The following is a 16,207-nucleotide window of genomic DNA, read 5'->3' on the forward strand; positions in this document are numbered from 1 at the left end:
TTACGTGGTTTTGTCACAATTCCTCCACACTTGGTATCCCCCCTTTTCCAGTACACTATGTGGTAAAATTAATAATGTTATTCAAAAGTACCACATCCGGCACAAAAAAGTCTTCATATTTCTATAGGAACATAAAATTATAGCTTTGGCTTTAAGAAGAAGGGGAGGGAAAAATGAAAATGCAAAAATCGAAATTGGCCACATCGTGAAGGGTTTAAATGCAATTTACACTGTTCTCTGAAGGTAAATAGCATTTCTGGAGGTGACAAGTTCCTTTTAAAGTCAATATTATTGCAAAAAGAATGGCACAATTAATAGAATTAATAACAATGTTTAATTAAAAAAATTAAACAAAAAAACACTGTATAAAGTATCAGGCCAATATCAGAAAACATGCTCATGGATATGTATACAGGTAATGTCATAGACTAATAGGAATGTTAGAGTTGGAAGGGACCTCCAGGTTCATCGTCTCCAACCCACCGCTCAATGCAGGATTTTGATCTAAGATATACAGAGTGGTGTTCCATTTTCTACACAAACTGGAAAATATTTTTTATGTTGTCCACAAACTTTTCATTCAATTTTTATTTTTTTTTTTAAGTCACAAACTGCATCAATTTGGGATAATTTTACTAAGTAGAGGGATTTTTTTTTCATGCTATGCTCATACAATGCAGGGTTTGATGCAACCGCTTTAGGCTAGGATCATATCAGTGTTATGAATTGTGCATTTTTCGGTTTCGTATTAGTACAGAAAAATGGTAATTATGCCAGAGCCTTATCTGTCACGTGATGGCCATCAAGCGCCGGATGACATGATCTATCCCCGGAATTTATTTTTTCCTTTTAAGTTTACATATTGATTTGTTTCGGATATTGTAACTTGCAAAATCATTCTGGCAATTTAATTATTATTATAGTGCCATTTATTCCATGGCACGTTACATGTGAACTAAAGGCCCCTTTACATTTAGCAATGCACCAGCGATCCGACCACGATACGACCCAGGCAGGATCGCTGGTGCATCTCTAAATGGTCGCTAGTGAGCTGCCAAACAGGCAGATCTCACCCGCGATGTAGCGACGCAGCAGCAGTAGTTACTTACCTTTCACACGCAGCGATGTTGACGTCCGCTCGCGTTGCTCATCGGCGCCAGCAGGAAGCGCCCGATGAGAAATGGACCCGGCCGATCTCAGGCGATCAGCGACAGACAGCGGGGCATCGCTATGTGTAAAACCCCCTTTAGTAGTATGAACCTCACTTAAGCTTTCCAAAGCAGACTTAATAAACCGGTTTCTAACCTCATCATGCCAGGTTAAGACTTCAGTCATTCCAAATGTAATCTTTACGTTTTTTTTTCCCCCCAAAGACCGATGCATTATTATTTGTATGCTGTTTACTGTGCTCAGGGCCAGACTGGCCATTGGGCTATTGTGGTAAATGCTAGATGGGCCAGTAAGGCAGTAAGCCACATCCATCAGGGAACAGATCTCGTTAATAGCTGGGAGTGCCACACAGAGCCATCAACTCCCAGCTCCGCTACTTACTCTGGCTAGTACTTGCAGTGTGCTGGAGGCTGGCGCTACTAAGGCCAAGTCAGGCAGTGTGATAACATCATGCAGCCTACTCGGCCCACTGCTATACAAGCCAGAAGAGGAGACAGAGGCAATTGTGAATAGAAACCAGGAGTAGGAGCATGTAAATTTTTCTTATATTAAGAGCCTGAGTTGAGGGGTGAAGCATCATACTCTATGAGAACTGTGGTGGGAAAATGCCCTGCATTGGGTCCAGTGGTGCATCATACTGTGTGGGAGGGTGTGGCTGATATTCCATGGTGGGGGTTGTGGTGGACATCAGTGTGTTTGTGTGTGGGTGGAGGATTGTGGGGACATCATGTGGAATGGAAGGGTTTTCTTAGTGGGTGAGAACACAAAGGGGCATCATTAGGTGCAGAATACATGTCCTGTTTCCAGTCTATAAAAGTTGGGAAGTATACTCTTCTGTGACTCATTTTGTGATTGGGATTTTGCTAAGGGCCCTATAATTTCTATGTATGCCACTGCTCAGGGGCATTAATACAATGAAGAAGCACTGGAGGATCATTATTGGATGGGAAGAACAAGCAGCATCATTATTATAAGAAAGCAAGGGGGGGGGGGATTTAGATTATAAGGATGTACAGCATCATTATTATTATTATTAAAAGGAGTCACAAGAGGGACAATATTACTATTACCGTACTTAATAGGAAGCAGAGGAGGCATGATTACATTCTAGGACTATGGTTTATAGCACTGTATGATTTCTGTAGAGGTGGGGGGAATACGAGAAGGGTTGCAGAAAAAGCAGTAAGCAATAGATGTCTCTTACATATTGGAGGGTCAAGTTATCACTGGAAGAAGTGGAAATGGCCGAATGAAAAAGAAAAATTAATTTCTACAATTAGCAAGACCACTGGTAAGTACCCAAGTATCCACAAACATTTATAGGGGGCTTTTCATGCCCTCCTTCCCACAGTAACTAATGTCTTAGGGTGTAAAGAAGGATCAAGCATGTTGAATTTCAACTTGCTCAATCCTTGATCTCATAGGAGAGGAGGTGTCAGGCAGAGGCTTACTCCATTTGTAAATGAACCGCTTGCACAAAAAGCTGCAGATAAAAAGAGCATTTCATTGACAAATACGCAACATGTATGGGCACCTGAAATCTTACCTTTTTTATGCTTATTCTTTTCAGCACAATTATCTTATGACTGATACATGAACTGATTCGTTCTGTAGCCTTTTTAATACAATGTAATTACCTACAGCAGTTTTTAAAGGAATGGAACTGATATGCAAATACAGATTTATTACAAAATACAAAGTCATCATGAAATTGTGCATAAGATCTGATAAGACCAGAGCTTCTTCCTTAAAAAAAAAAAAAAAAAGTGACTACGCAATACAAAAGCAGATTTATTTTTTAACAACCTGGACATTGATTTACAGAGCTTGTTCCACATAAGGGTCAACATATAAACATAAGGACCCACTTCTAAATTTCAAGGCAGGGAGAAAATTTATATCCTGAACATTTCACCTTTCAAAGCAGATACTTCAGCTAAATTTTCTGCCAATTTACTACCGGCCAAAACAGCATAAAAAATGATCAGTAAGTTTGGCTCATAGGCGCACTTAAAGAGAACCTGTCATCAGGATGTTAGACCCCAAACTAATGGTATGTAAGTAATTGTGCTTTAATGCTGATTAAAATCCTTATCTTGCTTGCAGAAATCCTTTTTACTGTTTTAGAGAAATCCATAGTTGAAATTGTATGTTTTCCCACAGAGTTCATTTTAATCAATAGATCTTGGAATAACTTCCACAATTGGATGTGTTAAAATAAAACATTCCTGTGCTAAGATAATCTTATAAATGTGCCCCTGCTGTGTACTGTGTAATGGCTGTGTCTCACCGTACAGGGACATGGTGCAATCAAGCAGACTTTTCTGCGTCTGCGCAAGACATACGGTGATAATAGCCATTTGGAATTCTAGTTATGAATTTGATGTATTAATGAGGAAAGTGGTTTTATTGCCCAACACACCATTCAGGTTGGTGGAGTTGGACAATAGAAGAGGTAAAAGGGCCTACTTGCACCTCCAAAGCAGCTTATGTCAGACTCAAAGGGGATGAACTATTGGCCTGAAAAATGGTCCTCATCATGTTCTAGCATAAGAGCACTCTTCTTAGGTGTTTGCCCACCCCTCGAAGGGATGAATGCTCCAACATGCTAAATTACATTTTTTTTCTGCTGTTTTGGACTGGTAGCTGTATTACGCCACCTTTACATTTTGCATTAGATTCAGTTGACAGATTCACTTTAAAAGGGGTTTTCCCACGAACAAAGTACATTTTTTAGTCAATAATGCTTGGAATAAAAATAACTTCCACAATTGGATGTGTTAAAAAAAAGGAGATTTTTGTGTACTCACCGTAAAATCTCTTTCTCTTAGCCTTTAATTGGGGGACACAGAACCTTGGGTGTTATGCTGCTGTCCACTAGGAGGCGACACTATGCATAATCTGAAAAAGATTAACTTTGGCTCCTCCTCTGCAGTATACACCCCTGGACGGCGTCAGCCTTCTCCAGTTTTGTGCCAAAGCATTAGGAGGAACGTAACCAAATAACATAACCATGCCTGTAAGAAGGCTACTATGTACGAGCTCAAAGAACAATATGAGAACTCAACAGGAAACAACGGCCCGTAAGGGCAACAGGATGGGAGCTGTGTCCCCCAATTAAAGGCTAAGAGAAAGAGATTTTACGGTGAGTACACAAAAATCTCCTTTACTCTGTCACCTAATTGGGGGACACAGAACCTTGGGACGTCCCAAAGCAGTCCCTGGGTGGGAAGCAGTGGACGAATATTGTGCTGACAGTCCCCTAGACTTGGGGTACTGCCGCCTGCAGAACCAGTCTACCCAGGCTCGCATCCGCTGAGGACTGGGTATGAACACTGTAGTGTTTCGTAAACGTGTGTAGGCTAGTCCAAGTGGCCGCCTTGCACACTTGTTGTGCCGAAGCCTGATGCCGAATGGCCCAGGAGGCCCCTACTGCCCGTGTAGAGTGTGCCGTGATACCGGCCGGAAGAGGGGAACTGTTAAGTCGGTAGGCCTCATGTATGGTGGACCTGATCCACCTGGCAAGGGTAGCCTTGGAAGCCGGCAACCCCTTGCGACTACCTTCCGGAAGAATGAAGAGGGAATCAGATTTCCGGAAAGGTGCAGTCCTGGACACGTAAATTCGCAATGCTCTGACGAGGTCAAGCGTATGCAGAGCCTTCTCCACTCTATGAACTGGAACCGGGCAAAGGGAAGGCAGTGAAATCTCTTCATTAAGGTGAAAGTTGGACACAACCTTCGGAAGGAAGGATGGTACCGTGCGGAGAACCACCTTGTCCTGGTGAAAGGCTAGGAAAGGCCGTCTGCAGGAAAGTGCTGACAATTCCGACACTCTGCGTAACGAGGTGATCGCCACTAGAAAAACCACTTTCTGAGACAGAATGGAGAGTGGAACTCCTCTAAGAGGTTCGAAGGGTGGAGCTTGCAATGCTGTCAGGACCAGATTGAGGTCCCACGTATCCAGCGGACGTTTGTAGGGAGGAACCAATCGGGAAACTCCCTGGATGAAAGTCCTTACTTGCGGTTTAATAGCAATGCGCTTTTGAAAAAGGACTGAAAGCGCCGACACCTGACTCTTAAGCGAACTTAAGGATAGCTTGGCATCTAGGCCCGATTGAAGAAAACCTAGTACCTTCGGGATGGAATAAGGGAGTGGGACTTGTCCATGAGATTCGCACCAAGAAAAGAAAGCTCTCCAGGTACGATAATAGAGCTTGGCGGAGGCAGGCTTCCTTGCCCTGATCATAGTTGTAATGACTGCCGGTGAAAAACCTGCCTGGGTTAGAATCCAGGTTTCAAGGGCCATGCCGTCAAATTGAGAGCCCCTGAATTCTGGTGGAAGAACGGACCTTGAGACAGAAGGTCGTGACGGTCGGGTAGACGCCAGGGGGCGTCTGCCGTAAGTTGGACGATGTCAGCGTACCAAGTACGTCTGGGCCAGTCTGGCGCGATGAGGATGGTCGGAACTCCCTCTTGCTTGATCTTCCTCACGACCCTGGCGATTAGGGGGAGGGGTGGAAAAATGTACAGGAGTCGGAACTGGGACCAGTCCTGACCAGGGCATCCGCTCCGAGCGACCGCAGGTCGTGTGTCCTGGCCATGAAATTGGGAACCTTGGTATTGAGATGGGATGCCATTAGGTCCACATCCGGGGTTCCCCAGCGTTGACAGATCTGGTAAAAAATCTCGGGATGGAGAGACCACTCCCCCCGAGTCCATTCCTTGCCTGCTTAGGAAGTCGGCTTCCCAGTTTTCTACACCCGGAATGTGTACCGCAGAAAGTACCGACCTTGTGTCTTCCACCCAGCGGAGGATATGAGCCACTTCTCTCATCGCCTGGGCGCTGCGGGTCCCGCCTTGGTGGTTCACGTATGCCACAGCCGTGGCATTGTCCGACTGTATCCGTATGTGCGAGGCTGCAAGCAAGTGATGAAAGGCTCTCAGTGCCAAGAGAATGGTCCTGATTTCCAGAACATTGATGGGCAATGTCACTTCCCTCGGTGACCACTTGCCCTGTGCCCTGTGATGTAGGTGCACCGCCCCCCAGCCTGTCAGGCTTGCATCGGTAGTCAGGATCTTCCATTGTCCTGAGAGGAATGGCTTCCCTCGTGTAAGCGAGGTTGGTTTGAGCCACCAATGCAGGGACCTCCTGGTTGATGACGTCAACCTGAACTCCCTGTCGAGGGAGAAGGGGTTCCTGTCCCAAGATCTGGAGTATGGCTAGTTGAAGGACCCTGAGGTGAAACTGGGCAAATGGCACTGCCTCTATTGCTGCTGCCATCCGGCCGAGGACTCTCATGGCAAACCGGAGAGATCGAGGAGGTCTGCGAAGGAGTGTGCGAACTCCCAGACGGATGGCCAGTGTCTTGTCCTTGGGAAGGAGCACCAGGCCCCTGGCGGTGTCGAATACCATTCCCAGGAATGTTAGAGTCCGAGTTGGGATGGTCGACGATTTCTGTAGGTTGACTAGCCATCCCAGGCGACTCAGAGTGTCTAGTGTGATTGAGACACTGACCTCGCAGTCTTTGAAAGTGGGAGACTTGACGAGGAGGTCGTCCAGGTACGGGACGACTAGGATGTCTCTTGAGTGCAGGACGTCCATGGTGGCCGCCATGACTTTGGTGAACGTTCTTGGAGCCGTGGCGAGTCCGAACGGAAGGGCGACAAACTGGTAGTGGTTTTGGTTGACCGCGAACCTGAGAAACCTTTGGTGGGCGGGAGCAATTGGTATGTGGAGATACGCATCCTGCATGTCTATGGAGGCGAGGTATTCTCCCTGCTCCATGGATGCAATGATGGACCGGAGGGACTCCATGCGGAAATGACGGACCCGTACGTAATTGTTGAGCTGTTTTAGGTCCAGTATGGGTCGGACGCCGCCTCCTTTCTTGGGGACTACGAACAAATTTGAGTAGAATCCTCGGAATCTCTCGTTCGCGGGAACCGGCACCACAACTCCTGATTGAAGGAGAGAGGAAACCGCTTGGTGGAAAACACGAGCCTTTTCTGGTGGTGTTGGAGGAACAGAAAGGAAGAAACGGTTTGGTGGAACGGAAGTGAACTCTATCTTGTATCCGGAAGACACTATTTCCCTGACCCACCTGTCTTCTGTAATAGGCAGCCAGACTTGCTGAAAGAGTAAAAGTCGGCCGCCTACTGGTGGGGTGTCTTCCGGAGGTCTCGAGTCATGATAAAGTGAAGTTCTGAGGTTTTCCTCCCTTGGGTTTCGCTTAGCCTGCTTTCGACTGCCAAGCCCTGTCCGGTCGCTGCTGCGTCCGTGGGTTGTCTCTGCGTGGAGAACGGTTGCGGTTTTGCACTGGGCGCGAAACGGACCAGCCTGAGGAATTCCGAAAGGATCGGAATCGCGTCTGGTTTCTTCGTTTAAACGTGCGTTTCGGTTTTAGTTGAGGGAGAGAGGTACTCTTACCCCCAGTGGCATTGGCTATCATGGTGTCCAACTTTTCGCCGAAAAGTCTTCCAGTAAAATACGGAAGTCGCGTGAGGGGCTTCTTTGAGGCCGCATCCGCTTTCCATTCTCGCAGCCAGAGAATGCGTCGGATCGTGATGGCGTTAGATGCTATTCCCGCTACACCTCTGGCGGAATCCAGGGCTGCATGAATCATGTAGTCTGCTACCACTGCCATCTGGACCGCTTGGTCCGAGAGTTCAGGATTTGAAGCCTGAAGACCCTCCTGTAGTTTTTTGGCCCAAGCCAGGATGGCCTTGGATGCCCAAACTGAAGCAAATGCAGGGCCCAGAGAGGCGCCTGCCGCTTCGAAAATAGAACGAGCCATGCGTTCTACTTGCCGGTCTGCTGCGTCCCTGAGGGTTGAGCTATCCGGCAGAGAGAGTAAAGTCTGCGCTGCTAGCCTAGAAACCGGAGGGTCCACTTCAGATGGATCTGTCCATTGTTTGGTGTCTTTCTGTGGGAAGGGGTACTTCGCTTCCAAATATTTGCGATTAGCGAATTTTTTGTCAGGCTGCGCAAACTGTTTGGTAAGTATTTTCTCAAACTCATCGTGATTAGGGAAGACCTTAGGTGGTTTTTGAACACTTTCGAAGCAAATCCTATGTTCTGGGACTTCCGGGGGGCGACTCTGGAATTTTTAGCACCTGATGAATGGCAGAAATTATGTCCTCGACTAGCGCTGTATTGCTAGGGGGAGAAGGTACCACGGACCGTTTCATTATCTGAGTCGGAGTCACAGATGCCCTCCGAATCCTGTGCCTCGCTAAGGTGATCCCTGGAGGGGGACCTGGGGCGGGGGTCTTCTGTGGTGGGGGATCCCTGTGGTAAATTGCACTGTCTGTCTGTGGCAGGGGACTGCCCAGGAGACCTGGAATGACGCTGTCTCTCCCTAGAGGGGGACGACCTTGTGCTATAGTGCGACTTAGGTGATTGAGACCTGTGGGTCCGCTTACGTCTGTGAGAGTCGGAAGCAGCATGTTCCTGAGACAAGCTGTCCGTTTGCTGTGTACCGTCCATAGCCGTGGCCCGACTCTGCAGAGCTTGCAGTAATGTAGCAGTTAGGTTGTCTATGAACTGTGACATAGACTGAGACATCTGAGTTGCCCATTCCGGCGTGGCCTGTGACACTGAAGCGTCAGTAGGGACTCCCTGGGGTTCTGACCCAGAGTTCAGGATGCAGTCCCGGCAGTGCGGATACGTGCTGCCACTAGGGAGCGTGGTTTTGCAGGCTGTGCAGAATGCATAGAAACATTCCTGCCTGGTTCTCTTCCTTGAGCCCGGCATAGTGCACAGAGGCTGGCTATAAGGGATCGTACAGGGGTGGCTACGCAGAGGGAACCCACAGAAAGCCTTATAGGAAGTATAGATTCACAGCTGAGTAATGAGAACCCAGCTGTGAGCTTACCCCACCGGTGTGCCCCTAGGTCCAGCGCCGACAGATCCAAGTTCTGTGCCCCCCGGAGACCGCTGTGATGCTCCTCTCCTGGATCTCATCCAGAAAAAATGGCCACCGGGGCTCGGAGGAGAGCTGAAAAGGGCACGCTGGGCTGTGTAAAAACGCGCCCCTTCTGCCTCAATCCGCCCCTTCTATGACACTCCAGCGTGTCATTTTGGTCATCCAAGGCCGAAGCCGCGGCCTAAATTAGAAGCCTGATGCCCAGGAGGGCTCCAGAGCGGCGCGGTAGTCCGGGGGGGGGGGGGGCGGATTTGTACCAGACCCCCCCAGAATGGTCGACTGGATAGCAGTGGGGGTAGCAGGGGTAGCGGTTTTTGTATGGGGTGCCCCTGAAGCGCTATGGAGCCGCTGCTGTTGCAGAGACAGGGACGCAGAAAAACCCTGTCTCTGCTGTGCCATCCAGTCCGCACCCTCCCCCGGCCCCAACAGGATCCCTCAGCCAGCCTGGGGTCCCTGGAAGCTGCGAAATGCTGCCTGATCTCCGACCCTACCTGAGGCGTCTCAACCTAATACCCCCTGCGGGGGATTAGGGAGGGTGCGTCTGTCACCGTCAGGGGATCTTCATCCTCGCCTCAACCTCAACCCAGACCCCTTAAAGGGGTTGGGGAAGGAGGGGGGTCTCGACCTCGAACCAGGACCCGAGGGACTGGGGAGGGAGCGACATGGGGAAAAAACCACCTCGACCTCAACCGGGTACCCCTAATAGGGGACCGAGGAGGGAGCCATGCCGGGAGTCTCGCTGGAGACCCACTTTTCTTCATCTGTATTTCCGTGAAGGAAAAAAACGGAAGAAAAAAGGTGTGCCTCCTTGCGACACTAAGCAAAAACTGGAGAAGGCTGACGCCGTCCAGGGGTGTATACTGCAGAGGAGGAGCCAAAGTTAATCTTTTTCAGATTATGCATAGTGTCGCCTCCTAGTGGACAGCAGCATAACACCCAAAGTTCTGTGTCCCCCAATTAGGCGACAGAGTAAATAAGTTTCTGTGCGGAGATAATCTCAGAAATGTGCCCCTGCAATATAATGTGTAGGGACTGTGCCTGACAATGCAGGGATATGGCCTGATCATATCACAGAAAGCAAAAGAGAGGATACTGACAGGAGAGCAGAGGATCACAGCTGATTCTTTCTGAGAGGTAAAATGTTTTTAAAAAGGTAGGAAGTGTTTTACCTCTTGTAAGGAGGCTAATGTTCCCAGGGACAGGGAACATGGCAGCTGCAGAAAGACAGGGTCAGGGGGAAATAAGATTAATGTCCTTGATAAGGGGGTCACTTTAACACTAACAAACCCCACCACAGAGGTAGTCGATGACTTGGGGAAAATAAAACTGACCCAGGGTGGTAGGAGGGATTCAACAGCTAAAATCGCAGTCAGTTGGAGAAGAACTCCGATAAAAAACAGTGACCCTGAAGGAGAAGCTGTCCAAATCGACGCCTGCCACCTGACGAGAGGATCAAATTGACTAACAGACAAAGGAAGTGTTCACGTGGAAAGAGCAGGACGAGGTCTGTCAACAGCTGGCGAACGAGAGGTTCAAGGTGTCGAGTATTTAAGCCACCAACTCCGTATAGCTGGATCAGGTGCGTCACCTGGACTCCGCGCTTTCAGCAGCCAAGGCTCAGCTCGGTGACATGGAAGCACAGGAACAGAAGCTGCTTCATACCATCCGCTCCACCAAGGAGAAGCTGCAGGAGGTCGCAGAACATGTGTCCCAGCTGGAAATGACCTGCTGGCTGCTGCGACAAAGCACGGGAGTTCCAGGCCCTTGCCAAAGAGTATGTTCATGAGAAGAAAAAAGTGGCAGATTTGCAGGCTGAACTAAAGCGTCTGGAAGAGGAGAAGTCTGAGGAAATTGCGGCCTTGGAGTCAAAAATAAGTTCAATGCGGAAAGCGAGGACACAAAGTGATCAAGCCCTCCGAACTGTCCGCAGTTTTGGTGGAGAAAAACGTATACATCAGAGAGGACCATGAGAAGCACCAGTAGGAGCTTCACCGGAGAGAAGATGAGCATCGCTACCTGGCAGGGGAACGGGATAAAGTTCTCCGAGAGCTCAAGATCGAGCAGGAGGCTAAGGCCCAGCTCCAGAAATACATGGACGGACAAAAAAAATGAGCTCTTCGCTCAAAAGAATGAACAGTCGCACCCTCCCGATCTGATCACAATGAAGGCGAGTGAGCTGGAGAGACTGGCCAAAGAAGTGGCCTTCAGGGAGAAAGAAATCCAGCAGGGGAAGTGCCACGCAGACGGCCTCACAAGGGAGGTCGACGTCTTGGAAAACCGCTCTGACTCTCAGGAAGAGATCAAACACTATATCCAAGAAGGTGAGACTTCACTCTTCCAGTGTGTGGTAGAGATACCCGAAAAAGTGCGAGAAGTGTGTGCCAGTGAGGCATTGCATGACACATTTAGAAAGGTGGTGGAGGCGTGTAGTGTGAACTGGGCGCCAGAGACTCAATAGTTGGTTATACTGTCGACTAAGCAAGTCACAGTGAAGTGGGTGGCTATCCTGAGCGACATGTACCTACACTGTCTCCTAACGAAACAGGTAATCCTGTTGAGGATTAAGCAAGCCGCCTGACGTCTGGAGCATGCAAAGAAAGCTCAAAGTTGGCTGGGGTTTGTGGAAGACATCATTCAAGTGCCCAGACGTCGGGTGAGGAAAGTCATTGGGAGACTTGGACAAGTGATGCAAGAAATTGTGAATAAGTCCGATGCGGTGAGTGTGAGGATCCCAGCTGACGCCGAAGCCCAGGTAGCTGGTGAAGATGGGATAGTTCCATTCTTAGTTGTTGGATCAATGGAGAGGCTTATAAATATTCAAATACTCCTGGAATATCGGCTGGCGTACCTACGAGAGGTAGAGCTGCTGAGATGGGAAAGACTGCAGATTAAGGTACAGCTACAGGAAATGGAAAGAAGGTGGCGACCACTTCCGACCCAAGGTATAGAGAGACGAAGGGGTTCTCTAAAGACTTTCGCAATCTAAAGCTAAAATGGTTAGAAGTAGTGACTCCTCTGTTAACTCAGTGCTGAGCAGCATAAGCAGGACAGTAGGTCTGACTGTAAGGGAGTCTCGTGGCCAAACAAACCAGTGGAGGCGGTCAGGGAGAGAAGGGTCTGGAAAAGGAGCAACTCTACCAGAGGAGGTGACGGAGTCAGAGAATAAATTGTTCCAAAAAGGTTCAGTGACAGGGCCTGGTTTTGACAGACGGGTGTACTATCAAAGGCGACAGAGCAGGGTCTCTGGTCGGGTATTGGAAGGTGCCAAGGCGGGGGGGGGGGGGGTATGTAAGGAGGCTAATGCCCGTGTAATCAATGGGAGGTATGTGTTGCAGAGATGGCTTCTAACTGTGATGCAACCCAGAATATTCTTTGGCTTCCCACCCCTGTCCAGGAGCTGTGGTATGATCAGACCATGTCCCTGCACGATCATACACAGCCATTACACAGTACACAGCAGGGGAACATTTATGAGATTATCTCACAACAGGAACATATAGAAAAACATCCAATTGTGGAAATTTTTATTCCAAGAGCTATGGATTAAAATGTACTTTGCTGTTGAAAAAAAATCCTTTTAAGTAGTGAAGAATTTGCAAGTAAAAACTGCAGAATTCATTGAAATTTTGCCATCTTTACAAAGTAAGGTTACAATTGCCATGTGCCATGGTATAATACTAGATGACAAAAACAGGAGTTTTTAGGAAAAACACACACAAAAATCACTAATTTCAAAATAAGATTTTAGTAAGAAATTCCTCCTGATACACAGTAAAGTCGTGATTGTTTGACTGTTAAGTTTCTCTCCTATGTAGTTACTACCTCCTTTAAAGGGAGCTAATGATAAAAAAAAAAAAAAAAATATAGATACTTCTTATTAATAGATGTTTCAAAGTACCATTTTTAAAAGAAGATGAACGGATCTCTTTGTGCGACTCTTGTCCATGATCCAGGTCAGTAGCTTCTGGCCGTGAATAGTAGGTGTGCAAATTTACTAACCCTTGGTTATGTCTCACCCAGGTAATCGTGGGATGCCTGAAGGTATGGAAATTTGTGCAGCCACAGTCCGCGGCCAGAGACTACGGAACTGGACCATGAACCGGAGTTGCGAGAAGCCATCTGTTCATTAATTTTTTTATCGAAAATGAATCGGAACCAATCACCACTACAGATATGTAGACTACAGCACCTTACAGATAACTCATCTGCATAAATCTTGGATGGAAGCACACACTATTATCCCAAAGTCACCTGAGAGTACCAGATTGGCCCACGCCTTGACAGCGATTATGGTTTGCTTATTTTTAAACTCTTATGTAGTAACAGACAATTCTGTGTCAACTATTTTCTTTACTTTAAGCACAAAATTATTTCTGAGAGTCAAAAGCAAAATATATAATTATCGTGAACAGTAGCATGGCACACCTAAATAACATAAACCGCTGATTTTTCGGTTTATATTTTACCCGGCAGTTTGTGACAATGCCATATGTAACCAAGGCACTTCAGGTTGACAGATTCACACTTGTAATCATTAAGGCACTTTAAATAAGGAGCCTGGCTACTTGGAAAGGCAAGCTTACACATACAGTAAAGATGTCCTGACAATAAAATGAGCGTGCATTTTTTTTCTTTTTTTTTTTCAATTTAAATGTATGTATGTATGTATGTATGTATGTATGTATGTATGTATGTATGTATTTGGGGCCCAAAAATAATTTTTTGCAACTAGGTTTCATTAAAAATGTAGCACCTCTGCTCTTTGTTTATCTGCACGTTCAACCTTAATGTGGTCTACAGCCATAAATCAGCTAAGAGACGAGACCAGATAAAACAGTTACAAAATTTTTGGCAGACCATCATAGCGGGCTGAGTGGCCTACAGATTCTCAGCTAATTAATTTTCCAGCTAGCAATAGACAGTGCAATTTTTTTTTAATGGTACTGAATTTCAAAAATGATTTTCAGTCGAAAATATATGAATTTAAAGGGAATCTGTCAGTAGGATAAACCCTTGTAAGCCATCTATATGACCATGTAGGTCATAGGAAGCTGAATAAAATGATACCTTGATATCTGCGATCCAATGTCTTATTCCAGAGATATCCATGTTTTTTTCTTCTATGTAAATTACCTTCCCAGACTATGGGCCAGACACTGATCTGAGACTCCGCCTCCAGAGACTGTTATAAATAAAAGGGGAGTTACCAGTGTGAGACATTTAACTAATACAGAACACCTGAACTTTGTCTCATAACAAACACGTTAGCAGCTGCAGCTCTGCTGTAGTGTAACAATATCGCAGCTCTGGCTGTGAGATGGAAGCTGAGAGGAACCTGCAGATGTGTCAGGTATAATCACACAGCTCTGCAGTGAGATCAGGAGAGCAGAGAGGGCAATTACACATCACACTGGTAAGGCCCCCTTTTATTTAAAATAAACTCTGAAGGCACACTCTAAGGGAGATCTCTTAGGAGGGTTGATTCTACTGACAAGATTCCTTTAAGAAAAAAATATATAAAAAATTGTCCAAAACGGTGGACAATCCCTTTAACTGTATTTTTGCAAAATTGTTAATCTGTACTGCTCAATACATGGTTGAGTTTCCGGCCAACATTTAATGGTGAGGCGCCATATTTTCACATATTTAGTATGAATTGCAGCAAATGAAACATGATCTTAGCATTCATCACTACTGTTAGAATTTTTGAAGCACGATTAATATCTACTCCAAAAGGGGCAGACGTTAGCTGTAACAAGTATCACTAGATTGAGAATTTTGCATTGACTTTGGCCATCCTAATTCAAGACTAGGATATAACCCTTGGGGGGATTAAACCTAGCTTAGAATTCAGATCATTTGCATAAAAACGTAATAAAAAACAGGTTTAAGAACCGAAGAGAGGTGGCACATATTAAATTCATTGAGCAGTGGTCATGGATCCACCATCTCTTCGAGGAAGCCTAACTGTAATTAGCATCACTTGTTGCATTGATTACCACAGAGAATGGTGAATAGGATGAAGCTCCACCAGTGTAATGAAGTAGTGACATATTCACTGCCATACACTCGATTTACGGACGGTTGTGCCAGGTGGAATGATAGTCTCAGGCCCCTTATGTAGGCATTAGCTCTTTTCACGCCTCTTGTTATTATGACCAGAATCTTTCCCAGACTCTCCATGCTTCTTCTTATCACTCGGCGGTTTTGAGTGACTCCGTTGCTTCGAGACTCCTGGCCGGTTACCTCTGCCAAATAAAGCTTGCAAGGAATAGATGACGACTAATGTAATAAGAATGGAATACAACAGCAAAGGTGCAGGGTACGGCCGTAAGAGGTCTCGTATAAACCGGAGGGCTGAGGGAAGAGGAGCATCCAAAGACCGGCGAGGAGTGGGCTTATCCTGAAGACAAGAGCGGGGAAAAAAATACATTAAAAAGGCATGTCAAAAGTTATAATATTGGATCAGAATGTATTGAAGGCCTCTCCTTAGTGCAGGTGAGTATTATCAGTCATAGTGGGATTGGACAAAACATCAGATCACACTCAGACCAATGTTAGTCTATGGGTCCGTGCACATGTCTGATTTTTGAATTGGACAGAAACTGTCCATGGGGGCGTGGAGGGAGATAAATGAAAACTGGCAGCATGCCAGATTGATCCGATATTCAGATAGAATGCGAGTCAACGAGTGTCCTGAAAGCATTGGACTCGGATGACATCTGATCAAACTTCATTCAATATGTAGTTAATGCCATGAAGTACTGCAGATTGACACCTTATGAAAAAAAAAAAAAATACAAGGCGCTTCATAGTGCGGGTATATATGTATGAAATGAGTGACAACGGCAAATCCAAGAGAGGCAGAAGGTAGTATGCACACCTCGTGAGATGTACTTCTACCAGGCACAATTTCTAGATATAGATATCCATCCAGCTATCTATATCTGTGTGTATATGTGCAATCTTTTAAGTGTATGTTTCATCCTTCATGTTATAATTTTCATTAACAATTGAGTCCTTCTATATATTTATTTTAACAAATACAATTATGCTTTAAGATCTGGTGTAAAGGCACAGGTGGTAGCATCACTACTTTCCCAAGGTAAAAT

At 46.3% G+C, this 16,207-nt stretch overlaps 1 protein-coding gene across 1 annotated transcript in view; it reads right to left on the reverse strand.

Moving 5' to 3' along the window:
* Positions 1–2,941: 2,941 nt before the first annotated feature.
* The window catches only part of LMF2 (lipase maturation factor 2), an 89,265-nt gene continuing 75,999 nt past the window's right edge, over positions 2,942–16,207 (reverse strand). The window contains exon 14 of the mRNA XM_073579284.1: positions 2,942–15,498. Within this exon, the coding sequence (XP_073435385.1) occupies positions 15,223–15,498 (276 nt within the window). The 3' untranslated portion in view covers positions 2,942–15,222. The remainder of the gene's footprint in view (positions 15,499–16,207) is intronic.

The sequence above is a fragment of the Dendrobates tinctorius genome, unplaced genomic scaffold, assembly GCF_039654945.1.
Source record: "Dendrobates tinctorius isolate UK_male_01 unplaced genomic scaffold, ASM3965494v1 ptg000062l, whole genome shotgun sequence".
NCBI classification, from domain to species: Eukaryota; Metazoa; Chordata; class Amphibia; order Anura; family Dendrobatidae; genus Dendrobates; species Dendrobates tinctorius.